This window comes from Xiphophorus couchianus, chromosome 3 (genome assembly GCF_001444195.1).
Source record: "Xiphophorus couchianus chromosome 3, X_couchianus-1.0, whole genome shotgun sequence".
Lineage (NCBI taxonomy): Eukaryota > Metazoa > Chordata > Actinopteri > Cyprinodontiformes > Poeciliidae > Xiphophorus > Xiphophorus couchianus.
Genome location: NC_040230.1, coordinates 16,301,473 through 16,324,863, shown reverse-complemented (window position 1 = coordinate 16,324,863; position 23,391 = coordinate 16,301,473). Strand labels below are relative to the sequence as shown.

General features: G+C 38.5%; 2 protein-coding genes and 1 long non-coding RNA gene across 5 annotated transcripts in view; 1 reads left to right on the top strand and 2 right to left on the bottom strand.

The window, feature by feature from the left end:
- Positions 1-5,643: 5,643 nt before the first annotated feature.
- alg2 (ALG2 alpha-1,3/1,6-mannosyltransferase) lies at positions 5,644-9,663 on the bottom strand. Its single transcript, XM_028012873.1, has 5 exons — positions 9,508-9,663; positions 8,880-9,051; positions 8,027-8,164; positions 7,734-7,901; positions 5,644-7,099 (listed from the first exon to the last, which is right to left on the bottom strand). The coding sequence occupies exons 1-5, from the start codon at positions 9,546-9,548 to the stop codon at positions 6,359-6,361; spliced, it is 1,260 nt and encodes a 419-aa protein (XP_027868674.1). The 5' UTR covers positions 9,549-9,663; the 3' UTR covers positions 5,644-6,358.
- A 254-nt stretch (positions 9,664-9,917) lies between these two features.
- sec61b (SEC61 translocon subunit beta) lies at positions 9,918-14,762 on the top strand. Its single transcript, XM_028012874.1, has 4 exons — positions 9,918-10,079; positions 10,883-10,980; positions 13,424-13,528; positions 14,280-14,762. Exons 1-4 carry the CDS (start codon positions 10,077-10,079, stop codon positions 14,365-14,367), a joined length of 294 nt encoding a protein of 97 aa, XP_027868675.1. The 5' UTR covers positions 9,918-10,076; the 3' UTR covers positions 14,368-14,762.
- A 1,343-nt stretch (positions 14,763-16,105) lies between these two features.
- Positions 16,106-23,391, bottom strand: part of LOC114141942 (uncharacterized) — a 76,092-nt gene continuing 68,806 nt past the window's right edge. For 2 of the 3 annotated variants that reach the window (XR_003594926.1, XR_003594927.1), the window contains 3 exons: positions 19,493-19,580; positions 19,262-19,361; positions 17,928-18,124 (listed from right to left, as the gene is read on the bottom strand). This is a non-coding gene — a long non-coding RNA (uncharacterized LOC114141942). Of the gene's footprint in view, positions 17,889-17,927; positions 18,125-19,261; positions 19,362-19,492; positions 19,581-23,391 lie in introns of those variants that run through there. The other variant, XR_003594928.1, reaches the window with a different exon arrangement.

Sequence of the window (23,391 nt, the reverse complement as noted above, 5' to 3'; positions counted from 1 at the left end):
TGTATGTGTAATTTGTAATTTGCGTAAATTACGTTTAATGCTGTAGTAAGAGCCTCAAGCTGCACCTAACAATTTTACACTGAAGTAATTTGCATTTTTTTTCTAAACCAAATAAGAAATTTGAAGGAGGATACTCAAAGTTTAAAGTTTACAAACACCTAAGTAGGCTTTGTTATCTACACTAAAACCTTTGACAATTAATTATGAGGTACATTAAGTTACAAATGTTTGTCATCAAAACGGCATCTCTGCACGACCAAGCAGAAAAGTTACTGCATAAGATTAAGAAGTGCTTGTTTTATTAGCATAAAATGAAACAATTTCACCACCAATTCATAAAAAAGAAGAAGTGGAAAATGTCTAACTTTTCTGCTGGTTTCTGTTTGTATCTTATTCTCTGTGTTCATTGCTCCATGACCTGGTTAGGGTGCAGGAGGAGTTCACGCTGATATATTAACACTTATGGAGCCTCTCTCATTATCAGCTTCATTTAGCCTATGATTAACTTACAATCACAAGGCGTGATTAAAAGTCAGGGTAAAAATATTCCGTACATGTTTAATGTTCCACTAACAAGGAGGTCAGCTCCCAAACTGCCAGCAAAATAGATATACGACCATATCACACACACACACACACACACACACGCCTTCACACACCTCGTCTTTGCCTGAAAACCCAGACCTAAACTCTTCACAGCTATCTCCCCACCACACCTCGGTGCCGGCTGCGTGGAATTAGAAAACCAACCCCGCGGTCTCATTAATTAATTAAACACCATGTGCCAGTGGCACCTGGGTGCCGGTTATCACTGCCACTCAGACGCACCGTGATCTTAATAACCACCTCACCACAGGGCAGTCAGAGTGGAGGAGGGGCCGGAGAGGCGGTCCGCAACTTACATGTAAAGAGAAAGTCTTTAAAGCGTGAGGAAGCGACTTCAGACCACATCTTCATGTCTCATAAGAAAAAACCCACAGTGGGTGAAACAGTGTGGGTTTTGTTTGTGTTTGCCTCTTTTTGTTGTGGGTTCCTCGGATATAAACCAATGAGGGCCTTAAATCACTGCGGCCCTGCTTTCCTCATGATTTACATATACCTCTACTCACACACAGCAAGAACACACAAATATGCACTTTTAAATCCTGACAAATAAGCATTTTGCATTTATAACATTAGTATACGTTCAAAAACATTTTAAAGTCTCCGTATTTACTAAATTACATCAGCATCTGTAATTCAAACGGTGCTGTAAAAATGTCAAGTAAGCCTATAAGTCAGTCAGTATTTAAGATTCTCATTGGTGCAGTGATTAAACTATTAAAAACAAAAAAAAATGTTTGATTTAGATCTCTTTTTTAGATGGTGTAATCCCCTCAGTCTTGGATGTGATTCCATACCTTCCCCTCATTTGAGTTATGCATACCTATAAATATGCAAATAATCCACTCCTCTCCGCACACCGCTTGCCTGCAGCTTTTGAATGTCCAATCACTTTTCCTTAGGCCTCCATTTCTATGAACAAATGAGGTCTAAAAAGTTGGGATGTGAAACTTTTGGTGATTGGTGAAGGATTGGTGAAACATTTCCTGAATGTCTGGCAAATCATTGTCTTTTAACAATATGCTCAAAGTCCAATTTCACTTTTTTATTGAACCTTTACCAATATTCCCATTTCTGTATGAAACTGTACTGAATGTTACAAACATATGAACAAATTCTATCTCTGTAATTACTAATAAAATGATTATTATCAGTGCTGGAATGTGATATCTTTGCAGACAGATCTTTGCAAAGTTTGAATACTTGAACAGCACTATAATGTCATCAAATTTAATCAGTTATTGTTACATTCACATGTATTAATCCTAATCTCTAATCTCTGAACAAAAGAATAAAAATACATTAAAAAAAAGACAAGTACACTGACCGACAAGAAGTAAAAGTAAAAATAGGAGATGACAGAATTTAGAATCCTAGTTTTCTTCCAGGATTGTCCTCTATTTAGCTCCATTCAGTTCCCCATAGCATTCTGCTTAGATGTTTACGATCATACTCTTAGTTTTCCACCATGTAGGACAAAAAGATTAGTTTTGGCCTTATTCGAACAGACAATCTTCTTCCTTGTGCTTGATATGTTTGCTGCCACTCTTTCATAAAGGCCAGATTTGTTCAATTTAAACGAAATCTCCCACCTGAGCTTTGGATCTCTGGAGCTCCTCCAGAGAAACCGTCCTTCTTCGATTCATGCCCTCCTTGCTCAGTGTAGACCCATGATAATGTCTCGGTAGCTATGAAGTTTGACCGTACTCTTTCCATATTTACTAATGAACTTACAGAATACTGAAGGATTCCTGAAGACAGTGGAATTTACTTAAGGGTATCAGAGTAAAGGGGGCTGAATACCAGCGTACAGGACCATTTCACAAAGCACGTCATGAAAATCTAGATATCCCAGCTCTAGATAATTAGACTTCATTTTTGCATGTTTTTAAAACCAGGTTTTTTAAATCTCCATAACAAAAAGTTAAACACTTAAATACTTATTTTTCTTTTCAATTAAAAATTATTACAAACACAATGCTTACATTGATTCATTTTTCTGCAAGGAGCACCTGCAGAATATTAATTTTATTTTTAATTAGGCTGGCGATGTAATGCTTTGTTTTAACAGGAACTGCTTAATAACTTATATTATTTTAATTACCACAATATCTAATTACCTGACTGATTACCATATAGCGTCAGTCTAAATGCCCTCAAAGCAAATATCAGGAGTGTGAAAGTTGGATTTTGTTTTTCCTACAATAAACCTCAGCTGATTATTAAAACAGAAAACATTAGCAATCAGAACCTGCCAGGTTCAATAAATTAATTGATCTGAAATATTCCACATGGTGGATGTTGGTATTTATTTTAAATTAAACCATAGTCAGCAGTACTAATTGGCCCAACTGGGACAAATAATACCTGTAGCTGTGGAAGACAAGTGGCCACACCGTCGGCTTCAGTGCCTCTCAGCTTTTGAAATTGACTGTGAAGAAACGTCTGAATCAATATGAGACGTGAGGACCGAAAACTTAAAGAATTACTAAAAACCAGTGAGATCAACAAGAGAAAGACATTTTTTACATGCCGGACACTTAGGCTGTTTGTGTCCACCTGATAGAATAAACACAAATAGAACACATTGCTGTTTAAAAGTTAATTATTAGACCCGATATCACGCTGAAGCATTCACAATCAAGGGCATCTGGTGTTAAAGAATAAGTGTCAGATGATACAAACGCACTCAGGAAAACAGTCAACCAGATGATATCAAACCTGCAGTTATGGACCGCTTAGGAAACTGGAGCAGCAGTTTTTCCTAAAACACAACACAAAAGGTTAGATTTTTATATGTATATATATATATATATATGCAAAACATTTTAAAAATGCTGCTTTTTTCATGAGCTAAGAGGAAGTCTTGAAAAAATGGCTATAATTTTAAAGCCAAAAGACAATGTTGCAAAATAAAAGTGACGCAGTAATATCAATGTCAGAAAAGCTGTCATTTTTTTCAGTGTTATTTTTCTTTTTAGGTTGATCGTTGTGTGTCTACTGCAGAGATCGGACAGCTGATAGAGTTTGTGAATCCATGGTTAGGATTGTCTCTTTGGGGTGTTTATACTGGAGAAGGTTATGTTATCCACTTTGGGGTGGGAGGTAAGAAACTTTCAATATTAAATAATGTCACATTTTATTTGAACTGTTTAAAAAATATATATGTTCTTACCTCTCGTCATATGGTAAATTTGTTTTAGTGAAAAATATTTGTCTCAATTTCAGATGAAAACATGCCGCAGAAAGCTGCGAGACTTTCCTGCATCAAGAGTTCCAAGTACGATCTGGTCAACTTCAACAGCGAGCATTTTGCCACATTTGTTCAATATGGCCACGCTGTGAGCAACTAGGTTGGTAAAATACTTTATGTGGTTCTAATGGTTGGTTAAAAAAAATACTTTAAGTCTCCAAAGAATGAAGGGTCAAATATGCCAAAATTAAATATTATATTTTAATTTAAATAAAACTAGAAGTAAATATATTCCATAAATTAAAGCCCAACTATATAATTATTACAATTAATTACTTGACTGAATAATTAAATGAAATATTTGTTTAACTTATTAAAGTCATATCTTGGTTAATTTGTTACTGTGAACCATAAAATAATGATGAACACAGTCCATCAGTTTGCTCTTATCTGATTGGTTAATCTGCACAGGAAGTCCACTTCATGCCAATCATGTAGATTATTGTGGGCACCACTCATTGCATTTAATACAGGATAGGAAAAAGAAATCATGATATACTGCAAAATCATTAATGAATTAATTAAAGGTGTAACAATGACATTTAATTATTTTGTATTAAATAAAACATTTATATTTATCTTTTTTTAGCAAAACTAATGAAACATAAATTGTGGCACTTTTGATTCTCCATACAGTTAATAAGAAAATAGATGTTTTCAATGTTATGCAACTGCTGATTAAGAAATGCCACTTTTAACTGCTTTTTAGTTTTATTTGAGAAGTGTGTAAAAATCAAAAGGAAAATAACATACGTTTGTTTTAGCAAAGAAAAAAAACACTAAAAACATCTTAATTTCACTGGGTTCTTCCAGTAGATCCCCTTCAATAAGAACAAAGCTCATTCAGACACAACTAAGACTCTCCAAATGATAATGCAACAACAAATGGAAGCACAAACTTAAGATCTTCTGTGTTTTGTCCCTGAGTGATTAAAGAGCAAAATAAAACTTCCTTGCTGGCTTTTTTTTTTTCTTGGAATGTTTTATTTACAGCATTAACAATGTATCTGTGCCTGCTTGCTCGCCCACAAAATCCTTACAGAAGTCTGTTAAAGGCCAACAAATGCACCAGCAGAAGTGGGACTCCGGAGATGGGGGAAACTATGTGTCTTCTTGTTTATTAAGACTTCAAGAATGCCGATAGGAGCATTTCTATACAGTAAGAAGCCAGAGGAGGCCATCGCGGAGACACAATGACCTTCTGCTATTCTCCTCATTGATAATGACCCAGACACAGGCTCACTGCCCATCTAATAAAGCCCAACTCGCCATCATCTGCTAATAACCCTTTACGCAGCTGCAGGAGTCATAAACAGGCCAGCATCCTCTGAATACAGGAAGGGGAACAAAGCTGTGGACGGACAGGATGCAGCAGAAAAGCATCCACCTATCGATCTGAGATTGTGCGCTGCCCGATGGCATGTGGTGATGACTGCCCTGCTCCTCTTCAAAAAGACACAAAAACAAAATGTGCATAGACGGGGCGGGAGGATAATGCACACAAACAGCGCAAAACATTTCACGCAACAATCAATCCTCGTTGGAGACTCATTTCCCAGGCTCTCGGTTGCCACGTTGCAGCACTTTTTCCATAGTTCCAGACACACAGACACCTAAGAAGGTGGTATTTTTCCAGCAACAGGACAGGAAAACTAATTTCTCATTTCTTAATTGGTACACAGATTCCATCGCTTTCGCGCCTCGCAGCAACCTCTCATGGGGAAGGCTGATTGTCCTTGAAGTACTAATAATACACACCCAGCTCAGTTCACATACAGACCTGTGCAAAAGTTTCAAGCCGCTCTTTATATTGTGTTTTCAGTGAGGCAGACATTCCTGCAAACCTTCAAACTGGTACTGACCAATAGTTTTTCATCCTTTCATTGTTGTTTTTTGGACTTTGGGTCATTTTAATGCTAATTTTCTGTCCAGTAATGACCATGACACATATAGTGCACTCAAGAACTGGACTCAAATGAGTAGAAAAGCTTTAAATTAATATTCTAAGAAAAACCACTGCAAGTTTAAAGAAATCTTGCTCAACATAATTTTATGTGAAAAAAAAACAAAAAACACTTCAGGCTCCTGGAAATTAAAAACAAAACAAAACTTAAGCGCAGTAACATCCACATGACAAAAACACACAAAATCTTAATGTTTTTGGTATAGTTTCTAGTACAAATATTTTAGTACACTAGAAACAAGACAAAACTGACTCATAATTTACTTTTCAGGACCAGATAACAGCTTATTTTAAGTCAATAACTGCTTAAAATTGACAAAAATTAGGAACTATAAGTGAAATAATCTGCCAGAGGAGCAAGACATTTTCCCATAATAATCTGCCAGAATATTTTTCCTATTGCTAGTCATTTTTATCAATATTAATGAATTGACTTCCATTTCTTGATTAATCTACACCGAAAACAGTAAGATATTTTGTTTTTGAGATGCCGCAGTTGTTCAGTTCCACATTTCCACAGTTTTCGTCCTCCTTTCCCATCACTTGCTCAGCTGGACAATATACCCATAGAGCTGGTTTGAGAAGGCCTGAAGAGAGAACCTCTCCTCCACCCTTCTCCTCCCAGCTAGTCCCATGTCCCTGCGGAGGCGCGAGTCCCTGATAAGCCTCTCCATGGCCTTAGAGAAGGCCTCGGCCGTGGGCTCGCACAGGAAGCCCGTCTCCTCATCAGCTATGCTCTCCAGGGGCCCCCCGGAGTTCACGGCGATAACAGGACAGCTGCAGTACATGGCCTCTACGGGAACGATCCCAAAGTGTTCTCTGCTGGGGGTGTACAGCACTGCGGTGGCGGTCTGCAGCAGCACCACCTTCACGGAGTCAGAGGGAGAGCGCATAAAGGTGACACAGTCCTCCAAGTGGAGCTGCTCAGCCAGTTCACTCAGCTCGTTGTAGTGCTGGACGTTCTCAGTAACTCGGTCATCGTAGCCCCCGGCGACCACCAGGTGAACACCCGCTCTCTGAGCGGGCGTGAGGCTGCATCTCAGGACCGCCAGAGCCTCCAGAGCGAGGCCCAGGTTCTTTTTTCTCTCATATCGGTTCAGAGACAGAAACAGGTGGGATACTCCCTCAGGAAGCAGACCCTGCAGGCCCTGTGCTTCCATCGACATCTCATCGAACGTGTTAGTGTTGAGGGACGGGTAGAGGACGTCGGGCTGGACGCGGTTAAGACTGCGGAAGGTCTCCCTGAAGATGCCTGCAGTGAACTGACTGTTCACTAAAATCTGAAAAGAGAAATTAGAGAATATTATTTATATCACATCTCTAACAGTTTCCTTTGACTTTGTTAGCAGCATAAAGACTGTCGTCATTCTATATGGCTTGAATGGTTTCTGAGCTTTACCATGAATATCATCTCAAAACATACTAAAATAATCCACAAACCTTATGGCTTTATTTGAATTTTATGTGTTAAATCAACAAAAAAAACGCATTCAAATAAATTTTTTTCTTTACAAATGAAAGTTTGAAGACTGGCGTGCATTAATCTTCACTGTGATACCTGAAAATAAAACCCAGTGCAATCACTTTCTAATAAATGACCACACCATTGACTTCATCACTCCTAATAGAAATCCCGGGATCTCTGTTTGCAGTCTTCCTCAGCTTTAAGGGGTTCCCACAAATGATTGTTGGTGAGACAAGATGTCAGGAGTTACCTTAGCGGTTAGTAAATCATCTGAACAAACTACGGCTGGAACCTTCTAGGACTGAGTTTAGTTTTTAGCTTTTGCCTGGCTATACTTGACAATATTTTATGCTAAAATTAGATGAAAAAGACTGTGTTTTTAACCAGGAGTGAATCCTAAGGTTTGTCAGAGGTTTAAATCTGAGTCCTATGGAAGAAAGCATAATTACCATGTCAGCCATGCCAGTGGTGCGTTCTTCCAACCAGTCAATAGGAGCTCTATAGAGCTTCTTCAGGGCTGACTTCCTCTGGGTCAGCAGCTGGTCCGGAAAGTGACAGTAGAACAGAACTTTCTTCCTGTGTCGGGACAACCGCAGCACCGGTATACACACAGATACCTGCAGAAAAAAGTAAATATATGTATACTTGTGTTAAGCCATAGGATTTGATGCAAAACAGAAGACTTCACTGTTGAAACCTTTGAGTTTCAGTGATCTGACACTGGCGGCTTAAATAAACTCACCTGATCACAAACGATGACATCATACTCCACACCGCTCAGGAAGACCAGGTAGAAGGCCACATAAATCATCCGGAGGTACGCACACAGAGCATGCAGGTAGCCGAATATACTGGTGGGTAACCAGTCGCCAGCACATACCTTTAATACATTTACATTTAAGAACGAAATTTGGACCGTTGAGAGCCTTGAATATTTGTTCAAGGCACATGGATGTATTTTCAGGAAGGACAAAATCTGTTCAGAGTTTATGAAAACAGGAATGGAGTTAAAACATGGCCACAATCAGCTGCTAAAACAAGACATTAATCACAAACACCCATCCAAACATGCTTTGGAGAAGATAAAGCAAGCGAATATTACACTTATGGAATGGCTCTGATCTAACACTATTGAAAAAAGTGATACCTGATGCTGAAAAGCCAAGTAAACCAACGGCATTAAATGAACCCTACCAATTATTATGAGAAAAGGGCAAAATAAGCAGCCAACATTATTCCAAAAGCTTGTTGATGGATACAAAGTGTGTGGTTGAAGTTTAACATGCCAGCAGACATTTTAAAATCAAACTATAGTGAGAATGTATAGCTAGCTTTTTACCCTAATGTGTTATTTTCAGCTTGTTGGAGAAAATCTATATTAGAATAAAATTAAATTAAAACTTGTGCAGCAATGCATTTTTAAAACGAATTGGTGTTTTATGTTGTATCATCACCCCACTCTGGAAAAAGAATAGCTTAAATTAATCACTAAAAGTTCAAAAAATATATAAAATTTTCGTGCCGATGACGTGCCTAAGCAGTAATGTTTCTTTTATTATTTTTTTTAAAACACATCAAGATGTGCTTTTACATACCACAGGAAGATCTGGGTCTCGGGTCTCCGAGAAGCAGTGTTTTGGATCATAATGGGCGGTCCAAATCTGAACACTGCATCCTTGAGACTTTAGGGCAACAGCAGCATCAACCACCAGTCGCTCTGCACCTCCAATACCAAGATCCGGATGGAGAAACACCAGCCGCGCCATTCTGCACATATTATATAGTAAATTATAGAATGCATATAGGGTATGCATTTTGTTAAAACACTATTTTACAAAATTAAAGTTGTTTATGTTTTCAGCTAAATAAACAAAATCTCACTACATAAAAAGAGATAAGAGAATGTCAATCTTACGACTTTTGTGTAATCAGAACTGAAATATACAATCTAAAAGAAAATTTTAACTAAAAACAAGATGCAGACCTCACACATTTAAACTTTACAAACTCGTGCAGTTAGCTTGTCTTTAATTATAGGTTAAAGTAAGAATGCACACTGACGGATGAAAGGGTTGCTTCAGCCAAAGTTTGGCGTTTTTACACATGTGCTAATATTGACAATGGCTCGAAACAGTTTTGCTAAATTCACATAACCTGACGAGAGCTGTTGCAACCAAAAGTCCAAGCAACATTCAACTAAACGCGAAATACGGAAATGTTTACCTTTCAATTTCTCCACTACCTTGTTCAGTTTTAGAAACCATCGATTAAGCTCGCCTCATCAGCCACAGCGATGATGAAAAACTAACAGTGAGCCGCCATTTTGGTTCCAATTCACTGTTGGTTTAAGTTCATTTGAGTTCCCCGTTTGAACCGCAATGGCGTCAGTTTCCCACAGTGGACCCTTGTGAGACACGTCTCTCTCATAGTCAAGGAGAAACAGTGATTTGCCTTTCAACAATTGGTAGTTTATTATACGCATGTTTTTTTCTAAATTAAGAACAAGTTTTATCTATTATTTTTACATTAAAAATAGAAAATATAAAGCTGTGCAAGTTATATTTTTTCTTTTGTTTTTGTGTTGGAGCAATTCAGTCAGTCAGGCTTCTACTCGGTCGCCCTCACTGGTCCTTAATTTAGCTTTCGTGTCCCTTTTTAGACGTACGTCAGCTTTGTGAGCTCTCTTCTGAAGTTTTGACCAATTTGCTCACAATCTGCGTTTTTTTCTGACGTGGATATCAGATTCAAAGAAGGCTCCCGCTTTAGATCTGCATCAAGAAATATAAAACAAAATGGTAATTTTCTTATTTCCATCTAAAAATTAGTATTTTAACTAGCTAGCTTAGTTACATTCATTTAGTGCCAGTGGTCGTTTTGTAGTTAGCAGGTTAGCTGTGGACGTGGCCGTTCCTTAGAGATTTATACAATTTTTATACAATTTCCTTATATAATACTTAATGTATTAACATTAATTGTATATATAACCAATCACAAGACTACAATTGCCGTTGAGGGTTAAATTGTAATCACAGTGCTACGGCTTTTGCTTAAACTTAACCTGTAAAGGCACGTATTTTAAATTTTATTTTAATTGAATATGTCTGGTTTGCCCCAATAGTCATGCGTACAGGTGGGTAGATTTTTTTTTCTGTCATTTAATATAGGGATTAGACAGTTTATGCTAGATTCCCAAAACTATACTTTCTCACAAATACTGGATTTCCAGAATGACTTAATTGGTAATCTAGCCTTTAGTCTTGTCTTCAACATTATGGAAGTATAAATAAACCAATATTTACTCATTCAGTACACATGTAATCCTCTTCTGTAACATTATATTGGGACCAAATTAATATTTTTCTGATCATTACTCTGGTTAATGTTTGTTGGTACGTGATTGGTCTGTAATATTGCACTTTTTTACTTGTATGCAATCTTGTGTTAGAACATTATTTCAAAAGATCATCATACACTTTTTAAACCCTCTAGTATTGTTGTTTAAAAGGTATGGCTTTGAGATTCTGAAATGGTAATTGACCAAAGAAATGGCTGGAAAGCAAATTTATTTCACTTAAATAATGTTTATCTTTTGTTTTAGCCTGGACCAGCCGCAAGTGCAACTAATATTGGGGCGTCTAGCCGTTCCCCCAGTAAAACAGTGGCTCCCCGGGCTGCAGGATCTACAGTCAGGCAAAGGTATGTAGTCTAGACTTTTATGTCTAAAATATACATTTTTATGCAAGCAACTTTCCTTTCTCTTCACTGTATGGGGACATGTTTCAGCAAAGGCTAGTGTAAGGTATAATAATCCATGTCTACATTATTGTTTAACTCTGTGATTTAAAAAAAATAAAACTGTTTTTGTTTTTTGGACCACATAAGTAAAAAAGGGTTCATTTGTTAGCGTGAATCTTAAATTTATACAGTTAATAATGACAGAATAACTTCTGTTCTTGCTACAATCTTTTCAAATTACTGGCTCCTCTGTAATCTACGTCAAAACAAAGAATTGTTTTGCTGTTTAATAAAGAATGTCCATCCAAACTATGGCTGCTCAATATTGTAAAGTTACCTGTTTGTGATATCAAATTAACACCAATTAGATTACATGATTCTACCTTGTGACGGTTTTGGTCTTAATGGAGTAAGAAAAGTAGAGCAAGCTCATATTAGGGGTTTATTAGCTGGGCTATCTGCTCAGGAAGTCAGCTTGTAGTTGACTACTTTGAGACATATTGGCCTTTGATTGGCAACCGCAGCTTTAAAATGGTGTTGGTGCTTCTTTTGCCTCCCCTCAGTAACCATGTTTTTTACAAACTGAACTTTTTTTAAGCTGCTGAGTTTTCTGTCTTGTGAGGGAATGAAAAGCCCTTCAATGCACCAAACAGCTGGAAAAAGCTCCTCTCCCTCAGGCACTTTCTCCGGTAACCCTCAATTATGGGTCGTACTTGATACCAGTAACTGGCTGATGCTTAGTTTGACATTCTGGGTTGGGAACTTATTGGGTGGTTTAGACATAGGCTGCAGTATAATATCTGATTCCCACTTTGCTTTGTGCCACAAAACGTCTACGTTACTAGCACTAGTTTTAGATTTACAGTAATATTTAGAGAGTTGCTAAGTGAGTGCACTTATCAAAATTACAGTTGCATGATGCACTTTATATTATGCCGATGTGTGTTATTGAATATTTTGACAATATATTGTAGGTATTCATGATCAATCTGCATTGCAGGTTCCGTGGTAACAACTGATGTTTGTTTACATCTTGTTGCCGTTTGTGTTTCAGGAGGAGGGGAGTTGGGTTTGCCATGTAGTTGTGTTTGACAGAGGTAGTGATGCAGTGAAGAATTGGGGAGTGTTTAACTGAGGAAGATGATTCGGTGTCAGCTGTTTCGTTATTTTTTCACTGTGTAGAGACGAAGGGAAATAGATGTATTGATTATCAGCTATAACAGCAATGTTAATATCGGCTGAAATTTTTATATTTGTGCATCTCTAATATCTGTCAATGTTTTTCTCACTCATCTTTCTCATGTGTCATTATGATGAATTTTAGTATATTGGACTTAATCATCTGTGTCTGGTGTTGGTCCTCCTCCAACTGGCTGAATAAACTCATAAATTTATGTTACCTGGAATGTGATTTCCAGTAAATAGTGAATTCCAATCAGTCTTTGGTGATATTAACACTGTTCACACTAAAGCTTAAGATTAGTTCACACCAAATCATCTCAAAGTTCTGTACAAGATCCAATTTGTGTAATTATATAAGCATAAAATCAAGTTTATATCAATTCATTCCAATACAGTCATATCTGTTCAACTCAAATCCAACTATGTACATTCAAATATAGTTACATTTAAAAACCAGTTAAATTTTATAATGTTTAATTGTGGAAAATAGAAAATTGCTGGGAGTCAAATTTGTGTTGCTTCTCACAATCCAAAAGTGAAAGTGGAGGATGTTTTTAATGGTTGTTTTGCCACCAGATTGTTGGACAGTTATCCTTTACTTCCCATCAAGATATTGACTTTTTTTTCTCTCAAATGCATAGATGTTATATTATTATTTTAATTCTTTCTGATCACATTTCCATTCTGATTCTTGTTTTTGCATGAAAAATTGAAAGTAAAAACCCTGTTCCTACTGCTTACTTTCCAGCCGACTGTTTTTTTTTAATTATTATTAAATGCTGTAAAAAGCATCAGGTTTCAGGTGGTTAGTTCTTGTTTGCCCCCCCCCTCCCCCTCATCGATTAAAGTAGATGGATGTTGTTGTGTAGACTTAATCAAAGTGTAATCAAAAGGGTCGCTGCAGCTTCTCTCTCATTATTACCCATTACCACCAATCCTCTTCATTACCTCATTAACCTCTATTTAATCTGTCCACAAGCAAAGCAGCCATGAATCAGTCTGCTTCCTAGTTATATTAAGATTAAATTCAGAATTTATTTTTTTTTTACTGTTAATGGTTTTTAAATGCCAATGATAACAGGAGTGTAGTTTGTACAACTATCGTTTACAGATTTGACCGTCTTCTGTTTTTTAAGTAGTTTTCTTGCTGCTTAGGAAATATGTTTTGTAACATGTTTTTATAGTAGGTGGATTGAAGTTGTTTTTCATTTGTGTCCTTTAGAAAAGCTACCAGCAGTGGTACACGCAGCGGAGCCAGGACTACAGGATCTGCCGGCACTGGCGGCATGTGGCGCTTCTACACTGAAGACTCACCAGGCCTTAAAGTGTGAGTACCACTTATGAAAAAAAAGAAAATAAAAAAAAATAAAAACACCCTTTATAGAAGAATTGCTCCTATAAACTCGTATATCGAGTCTTGACATTTTGACATGCTCCACTTAGAGGTGCTAATCTTCAGTATTTCCGACTCTTGGGATGTTAAATGACAGGAAATTGGGCAGACGTGACTCTCTGCTAAAACAATTGATGCCTCTGAGCTTGGGACCTTCTTTATGTGTTATTTGGTGGCATAGTGCATGCTGGGAGAACTCTGATCCTCAAACTTATGTTCTGCTGAATCCTCGGCTCTGATATTAGCAAAGGCATCCCGTCTCCTGGCCATAAACAGTCGCGGCTGATCAATGGTGCTGTGGTCGTTATCGAGTGCGTCTCTCCACTAGTCGAAGGAGGGCAGGCCGGCCATACAGTGGTGTATATCGAGTGCGTGTTTGTTCCTGCGTTAGACGCCAGCCTCAAAGCTTCATTAAAGGATCCACTCTGAAAGGTCAACTCAATTACAGCCTTGTGAAGGGGGTGGGGGGGCGCAGGCGAAGGTTGGCATGGCAATGCTGCTACCTAGCAATGCGCTCCTCCGCCCAACCCCTCCTCGCTCTCAGAGCCTCCTTCAGAGATGAGAGCCCCTCCTTGTTTCCAAAACTCATCAATAAAATCAGATGCTCACCCTGGTTGGAGCTACTGCAAGTGATGGGATTTGTGTGTTAATCTAGGTTTTAATCAGTGTCTCATTGTTTCGACAGCGGCCCTGTACCTGTGCTGGTGATGAGCCTTTTGTTTATTGCTTCAGTCTTCATGCTCCACATCTGGGGGAAGTACACCCGCTCCTAAACTCCACCTGAAGACATCCGACATCTCAGCTTCTTAACTCTTTGGACCTGGACCAAACAACGAATGAACAAGTTTCCTCCTTTGCCATCACTACAACTCTCAAATTGGACTTTTGTGGCCATATTAGTTCACAATCTCAATCTGGATCAGACTATGGTAACCAGAATGCAGCTTTTACTCCCGAGGTTAGAGGGATGAAGCGTTGAGGACGCACCTGAAGACTTCAGAAGTCAGGAGCAGCATGTTTTCCTGCTCCTGCTGCATGGAGGACATTTGCGTTTTCAGGCCCCCTGTAAATTGCAGGGGGCCTGAAAACAGTTTCATTTTTTTGTTAACAGCATTTGTACAAAATTTGATTGTAAAGTTGTACAATAAAAATAATAATAATAAAAAAAGATTTGAGTTGGTTATTTTAAATTTCCAGAAGATTAAACATTTTATCAAAATGTATTTTCATATATTTCTAACAGATGACTCGGAGTTGCTTTAGAACTATATTTCAAATAAAACTGCATGTTTTATAGACATTTTGTCCAGGATTTAAGGAGTATTTATCAAAGCTTTTCAATTTTGTTCAAACTTGTATCTTATGATGGTTATATTCATTCTTAGATCCATAAGTCCAATAAGACTTATTCAGGCATGAAAGAAAAGAACGAACACATGACAGCAAAGAATAAAGCTGAAACTTGCAGAAGAGTGAGATTAGCTTTGGAGTGCCAATCTTTATATAGTGTTTCATGAGGAGAAAGAAGTCAGGAAAAATGTCTGAGTGCAGCAGCTTGGCGACCTAACAAACTTGCATCCGATGGAGTAATTTAAAAGCTCTCTGTGGCAAGTCCAGTCTGTCTGCATTTCAACAGTGGGGCAAATGACCATTGTGACATTAGGTACTTCTAAAGACAAAAATCCTGGTTAAAAGTAATTTATGCTTTGGTTCAGATCACTATTTGTACTCTGGTATTACCCATCAGGTCATTGTGCAAGTTTTACTTTTCTCCTTATATTCTGCCCATGTTTTAAATGTGAGGTTAACAGTAATACAGTAATTTACCTGAGTGTCCAAGATGTCAAAGTCCCATCTTGTACATTCAGTCACACCACTCACAATGCAATTCCACCTGCATTTAGTTGTATGGTATGTCTTCTACCCTAAAACCTCACTTTAAACTAAAGCTTCAAATGTTTTTGACAGAAGAGAAGGTAAAATACAAAGAATGCACCTGCATTCTTATGTGTTCCTCATTTGGCTCAGACACTCAAAAAAAAAAGAAACCATTGCTGCTAAAGTTCATCCAGATGAAAAATGCATATAGATTTATTTAACCACATGATTTGCAAACCTAAGCAGATATTTCTTTGGAGTTTCTTTTTTTACTGTTAGAGAAACAGTGATTGAAAAGTAAACTGCTATAAGAGCAACGTTTCCTAACCTGACAAAGTTTATGCTCACAAACGACTCCTTGGTCTCTGGGCTGTCTCTGCTGGGTGCGGCACAAACTGAGCTGTCTTCTCTCAACTTTAGGTTGTTGTTTGCCTTAAACAAGATTTCTATTGTTTTGGTGAAGAAAGTTTTTTTAAAGAGTGACTAAATGTTTTTTGGGGTTTTTTGTCTAAGTTTTAAATGTAATTTACTTCCTGTATGAAACACAAAGTAAAGGCTGATTCAGATAGATTTCTGGTTTCATTTTCTGTCTTTACCTTTCTGTCCCTATCTTTCTATTTCAAACAAATTTAAAAAATTTGCTTTTTGCTTAAATTATCATAAAATTCACCTTCTAGCCATGCATACCTTTGGTTCAGACACAACTATTAAGTTGTACCAAGTTATTAGGTACAATTTGATAGTACCGAGTTGGAGCTCTGTCTACCTTCAGAACTGCCTCAGTTCATCATAGCATTGATTCAGCAAGGATTTAAAAACAATTCCCAGAGATCTGTGTCCATATTTATGTGATCACGTCATGCAGGTGATGCATATTTGTCATCTGAACACCCATGTGAATCTCCCTTTTCACCACATGTTAAAGGTACTTAACATGTGGTGAAAAGGGAGAATAAGATCTGGTGACTGTGGAGTCCACTGAAGTTCAGTGAATTCATGTTTTCATGTTCAAGAAACCAGTTTGAGGTGATTTGAGCTTTGTGTGCTGGTATGGACATGGTGTGTAACAACAGGCTGTGCCACAATTAGTTTGTATATTTCTCTTTATTCATCTAAAAATGGCCTGGTATGTAAATCTCATCAGATGTCCCCCACACTGACATTATTGTGCTTTAATGTACATTTAAAGTGCTGGTTGCAATATTCATGTTGGTTCATCTGCATGTTGCCTCTGCCTGTCTTGTCTGTCCTGAGGGGGGCGCTGCAGACCATTTTACCAACCTGTCCTGAGTCAGCATTTAGTAACTACAGTATAAAACTGTCATCACTCAGGAAAGGTAGTTCCACTTTTACACTATGTGTGACTCTTAAAAATGATTATTACTGAACATTGCGCAGCATAAACTGTTTCTACAGCCATGTTGAACTTTAAGAGTCCTCTATAATTTATTTCTGAAGTGACATGATCAAAAATGTTATTTTATTTATCAGTATAAACCTTCCAGATAAGTGGACTCTTCATAGTTTCTTATTTTGCAGCTGTTGGGGTGTTTTTGGTCCAACCTGCATCACCAGGCTATCCGTGTTGAATATGAAACCTCCAGCTGCCACAAAGCTCCTGAGCTTTGTGTTAAACGTAGCATTTCATGCCTGTTCACTAATTCATCCTGTTGCTATGCCCCTGCTTTCCGCGAAGCTCCCATTGTTCGTGGCATCCCTCTCCCTGTCGTCCGCACAGAAAACACACACACACTGAGATGCGCTGACGGACTCCGTGGTCCAATTCACGGTGGCACAACACGGCAGTGAGCCAGAATAATTCAACGAAAACAATTAAATATGAAGCAGCCGCTGCAGAGCTGTCCCCTCAGAGATCAGGAGTAAAACAAGCACAGGCAGAGTGTGGAGAACTGTTGCCGCCTCTGTTGCTGCAACCTGTAGTTTCTAACTCCTCCTGGCAGCATCTACACCCGTCAACTTGCTGTTTCCTTCAGCGGTCGAGCAGTGAGGAAAGCTTTTCTTACTCTTTTCCATGCTTCTTATTGTTACAACCATGAACTTGCATTTTGTTAAAATTGTTTTGTGTAAAACCAACATAAAGTTGTAAATGTGGGAAGAGAAAGGAAAAGGAAGCATGGATTTTGATTTTTGATTTTTTCTTTGCTGTAAAAAAATGAAAAGTGAAGCGTGTGGTTGTTTTCAGCCCCACTGAAGACAGACAGAGGTTAACACAGCTGCATGATGCTGCCACTACCATGTCTCACAGTGTGGATCAAGGTGATATGCAGGAGGAAATTTATGATTTTAATCAACAGATTCTCCCACCTGAGCTGTAGAATGTTGGCCAGTTTGAGTGGAGGGCATTTTCTTACCATGTTTATATGATGGGTTGAACAGTTTTCTATGAGCTGTTCTTCTGTTAAGAGATTAATTCAACATGTGACAGTCACAAAAATGAAGAAATGTCAATCTTTACTTAGGGTTTGAGCTGCAGTTCTACAAACTGTGGTTATAATGTTTTGCCTGAACTACCATCGATCGTGTTGGATCTTCATTTGTTATGACAGGCCTTTGTAGACAGGTTGGATGAATGGATGGGTAGTTGTAGGAAGGAACGAAGGAAGGCACTTGTGGGCAAATTTCTCCAGTTTTCTATAAAGAAAAGATCCAATAAAATGTAAATCATATGTTGGTAAGCAAAGTACAACTGAATATTTCATTTCTTTTAATAAATCAGAGTTGGCAAAGTCTCTTTTATTGAGATTGTTCTATTTTTAAATCATGAGTTGCTTCTTGATTCAAATAAAACAACATAGCAAACAAGAACAAAATTAAGTTTTCCCTCACTCTCTATCATGGCATCATGCTTATTTTGTAGAGATCCTAAGAATCATCCGCTATCTTATTTCTGTGTATAAAAATATTATTTTCCACTTCATCAAAGCCTAAAGAGATCAAAGAATATCAGCCATGCACCAACAATCACATTCGTCTGTATGAATCCTCCTGAATGCATGCATGTTGAGATGACGTTTTGCTTGTGGAAAAAAAAGGAGCGGAGTGAGAGACAGGAGAAGGAAAAGATTAAAGAGAGGATGCAGTTCTTTAAAGCACAGCCGCTCCGAGTCTTTTCACAAGAAACCCATATCCTGTTAGGAAACCACATGCTTTTACAAAGGATTGTTCCTGACGTAGAAAGAGGCGAACGCGCTCATACCAGTCATACCTGGTACCAGAGTTGGGTAGTAACTAGTTACATTTACTCAGTGACATTTGCTTGAGTAAATTTTCAGGGAAAAATTACTTTTGGAGTGTTACGCTGTACGTTTGACCTTAACTTGAGTAATTTTATTATGAAGTATCACTGCTCTTACTTGAGTATAATTTCCAAATAGTCTTCCTGCAGTGAGTAACTTGATTGAATGAAGAAAAAGCTCATTTTCACACAAAACACACACCTGCAGTTTTTGTTAAAGTTTAAGAAATTTTATATTTAAAGAAATTGAGTTGGAAAAAATGTTTGAATCTGAACCTTTTACTTTGTAATTATGTTATTTATATGAATTATTTTCATTTTTGGCTTTACAACACCAAAATTTCCACATAACTTTATGTTTGTATTTGATCATAGATTTTCTCTATATTAAATGATTAAGGTTTTGATCAGTTTCTCAGTACTTCAACAACTTTTTTACAAAATACGTTTTTACTCTTACTTGAGTAACTTCTTATGTGGCTACTTTTCACTTTTACTTGAGCAAAAATATGTTGAAGTGGTTCTACTCTTACCTGAGCAGGCTGTCACCGGAGGGTAAAACATAGAACTATAAGTAGTTTCTTGAGAATCAATGTTTCTCTGTCCATCATTAAAAACTCCCTGATCTCAGTCCTGTAGAAGAACATCAGATGCAGAAGTTTTGCGATTCGAAAGTTTTCTTTGAAGGCTGAGCAGATCTCCACTGTTGCATGCAGTTATGTCTAGCATGTGTGCAAATGGTATATTTTTTTTAAACAGATCACCTGGTTGGTAGAGCATGAAATGGATGGACATGCGGCTGAAATTGATCCGCGTTTGATGACCAAGTGAGGGACGCCCAAAAGCAGAAACCTGCACACAGACACATCAGAAGATGAATGTACAGAAAGTTTTCACATCGTTTTTCAGCTACTTTGATCAATTCTAGTCAGAAAGAAAAAAAGAAAAATCTTAAAATGGTAAAAACGAGGGCTACATTTGAAAGCAAAAGGGGAAAACGTCAAAGCCTAACAACACCTTGGCAAATCTGAGCTATGAGGAAGGCAGCATGGTGTTAGGAGGACATCTTTCTTTGGTCCGTCACAAAGCACCAGCTGTGTGACGTTGGCCCACCCCGCCTTCTTCAAATCAGACAAACATTATGTCAAACGTTGGTGATACATTTGTGCTGGATTGCGCAGCAAAAGCTTTCACTGGTGCCGCTATCATTTTAGAGCTATTAAAAAATGTTTCCAGAGGTAATGAAAGGTCAATCAGTCCCGCCCACCTTATGCAAATCAGACAACATTGGTGTCAGTCAACTGGACTACATTTGTGCTGGTTTGTGCAGCAAAAATATTTGTTTTTTGCTGCTTTGGCTTTGAAGAAAAAGTTAAAAAGTTTAAAGGTCAAAAGGTCAACCAGCCCAACCCCACTTTTACAAAATCAAAATTACCTCTAAAACTCCATTAATATCTTCAAAGCCAAAGCAGCACAAAGAAAAAAAATTGCTACACAAACCAGCACAAACGCAGTCGAGATGATTGACACCAATGTTGTCTGATTTGAAGAAGGTGGGGATGGCTGGTTGACCTCTCGTGACCTGTGGAAACATTTCTTAATATTTTTAAAATGATAGCGGCACAAACGAACATTTTTGCTTCACAAACCAGCACAAACGTTTGACACCATTTTTGTCTGATTTTGAAGAACGTGGGCTGGGCCAACTTCACTCAGGTCTGATTTGATGTGAGAAAAAGAGAGAAATGAGATTATGTTTTTGTCCTTTTCTGTCTGCTGTCTCCAAGCTACAGCTTCCACCAACAACACACAAACAGACTATTATTAATTAGAACCATTCTTACAAATTACATATGTATCGAATATGTCCAGCTGCTGCGATCACAAGACCCGCAGCCTGGCAGTGAACTGTTATCCTGCGAGTGTCACCTCTCAGCCATCAGCAGCTTATTCTGATCTGCTGAGAGGCGAGAACTTGCTCACTGTAAAGTAATCTGAGTCCATATTCTGCAATCCGGGCCACATGGCTGCTGTCATATGAACTGCATGTGGGTCACAGCCAAGTGAGAATTTGTGAATGTGTGTACAGCGTGTGCTCGCCGGACGCTTCCTGACCGTTCCGGACGAGGATTCTCTGCTCTGTCGGACAGAAATAGTCAGCGTCGACGTGAGTCTGCTCCATTCAGAAACTCCTCTCCCAGACTCATCACCAAAGTTAAATTTGCTCCCCTTCTCCTCGGTGTACGCAATATGGAAGAAACTAAAATCATTTTTCAATTGAATGATGTTAAAGTTTATTTAATTTTCCCAAGAGTAAAATAGCTAAACCGCGACCCAACAGTCCCTGTTTCATTTGAGGGTACAAACATTTCTAGCACCAATTTTAAAAGCAATTTCCAGCTGTTGCCAGTGATTGTAATCAGTCATTTTCACAACTTCACACACATGCATTTTAACAAACATTAAACATCCACATAGAAGATTACAGTTATGTTGTTTATAAGCCTAAAGGTCTGCAGGTGTAGCAGTATACCCTGACTCGCTGCTAAATAAAAATGCCACATGGATTTAAAGAAAATAGTTATACAGAGAAAGAATACATGGAAATATCCATCCATCTTTTCAATGTCTTCCACCTACATATGAAATCTGGCTGTGGAGGCAGCAGATCCATCCTCCAGCTCACTCTGGGGAAGCCCAAGGCGTTCTCTGGGACTCATAGTCCCGTCTGTGGATTCTGCGTCTTCCTGGGCTCTTCTCCCAGTGGGAAAACCTCTAAAGGGATTTCCCCAGAAGACATTCTGACCAGAGGCCTGAACCACCTCAACTGACTCTTCTTGATGCGGTGACGCAGTGGCTCTTAATCTGAGCTCCCCCTGGATGACGCATAGGTAAATCAAGAGCTTTGCACTTGGCTCGACTCGTTCTTCACCACCACTGACCAGAGCAGCGGACGTGTTACTGCAGAGGAAGCCCCAGTTCTTCTGTCCATCTCCTGTTCCATCATCACTCATGAACAAGATGCCAAGACACTAAAACATCTCTAGAAGTAGAGATTGACCCGAAACACAGAGGGGGCAACCCACTTATATGTATAAATATAAACATTTAAACACGCCTTTTGATTTCTTTGAGGGAAAATGTTTAATTACCTTATGAGACATTATGGTGCATTTATTAAGTGTCATTATGTGTTTATGTTCAGATGTGAATGTTTACAGTTCACTGTCTTCATCTTCTTTGACCTTTTTCACATTTTGTCCTGCTACAGGCTGAAATAAATTTTTTATGGATTCTATATGAAAGAGCAACACAACTTAGTTCTGAACTGACAAGTGGACAGCAAATGGTTTTCAAAAATAATACATTCTTACAAACAAAACTCTGAAAAATGTATCATCCTCTTGTATTCATCTCCTTGAGTTTATCCTTTGCAAGACTCTGTGCATCCAGAAGAAGAAGAAAAGCTCTTAACGCTTTTTGCTTGGACTCTACTTACTTATTAGATCCATATGAGGAACTGGTTCCACTGGATTTTATTTAGGAGTGTCAGAGTTATGAAGCCATCCCCCAAAAAACTAGCATTTTCTCTCTTCTTCTCAACATTATGTGGGTCTATGACATAAAATCTCAATATAGTGCATTGAAGTTTTGTGGTTGTAGTGTGACAAAATGTGAAAAAAGGCAGGGAAAGATGCATAGAAATAACGTAAAAGTGAAGAATAGATTGTCTAAAAATAGCAAGACAAGAAAAATTGAAAAGTGAAGCTGAGATTACTTTATGATAAAGCCTCAACTGCCAAAGTTAAAAGCATGAAGGAAAAAGGAGTCAATTATACAGACACTTCAAAGGAAGAAGAGGTAGAAAAGAAAGAAAGAGAGACACGGCACCTGAGTCGTTTGGAGAGAGTTATGAATAACGGCAGGAAGATGGAAACAAGCAGAGACAGTCGACGGTGGGAGAAAACCAGAAGAAAATTAACAGGTCTGTTGTGATGCATGAAAGGACTTTAACAGGATGGAACAATGTGGAGGCTCAGGCGAACACGCAGATGAGAGCTGGAGAAAACTTTAACGGAGCAGAGGAGGAAATGTGTATCTTTGTGAAAAGAAGACAGAAACCAACTGTTTAATTACATGAGTAATACGTTATTTGCAAAGCTGTAGTCTATCAAACTGAGTTCCTTTAAGTTGTTTTGTGTAAACAGAGTTTTTTTTGGGGGGGGGGGGGGGTTACAATGAGGTGAATCCCCAGTCTCAATACAAACTGATCCCTGCTGCCATTTCACACACTTTCTCTCCTATCAGGCCGCGTCAGGCCTGGTGATGCCCCGTGTGACCACCGCAGGAATGCGGGCTACGCCAGCTGGGCCGTGATGTAATGAGCATGTGTCCGGCCCTCCTTACAGACCTGGCCCCTCTCACCCATCATGTTGGACCACTGGGGACAGCGTGGTCACTGGACTAATTTAGGGAGAGGACAAACCCACCAAGTGGAGCATCTCTGGTGTCAGCCTTGTACTTTCTAATATTAAAGATCCCTGGCCTGGGTGTGAGTGTGTCTGTGAGTTGTTTATGAGTGGGGTATTTTTAGTCGATTTTCCACTCCTTGTGCAGCGCAGCAGGCCAGAGAATGAGGAGAGAGGTGAGTCGAGGGGGGGAG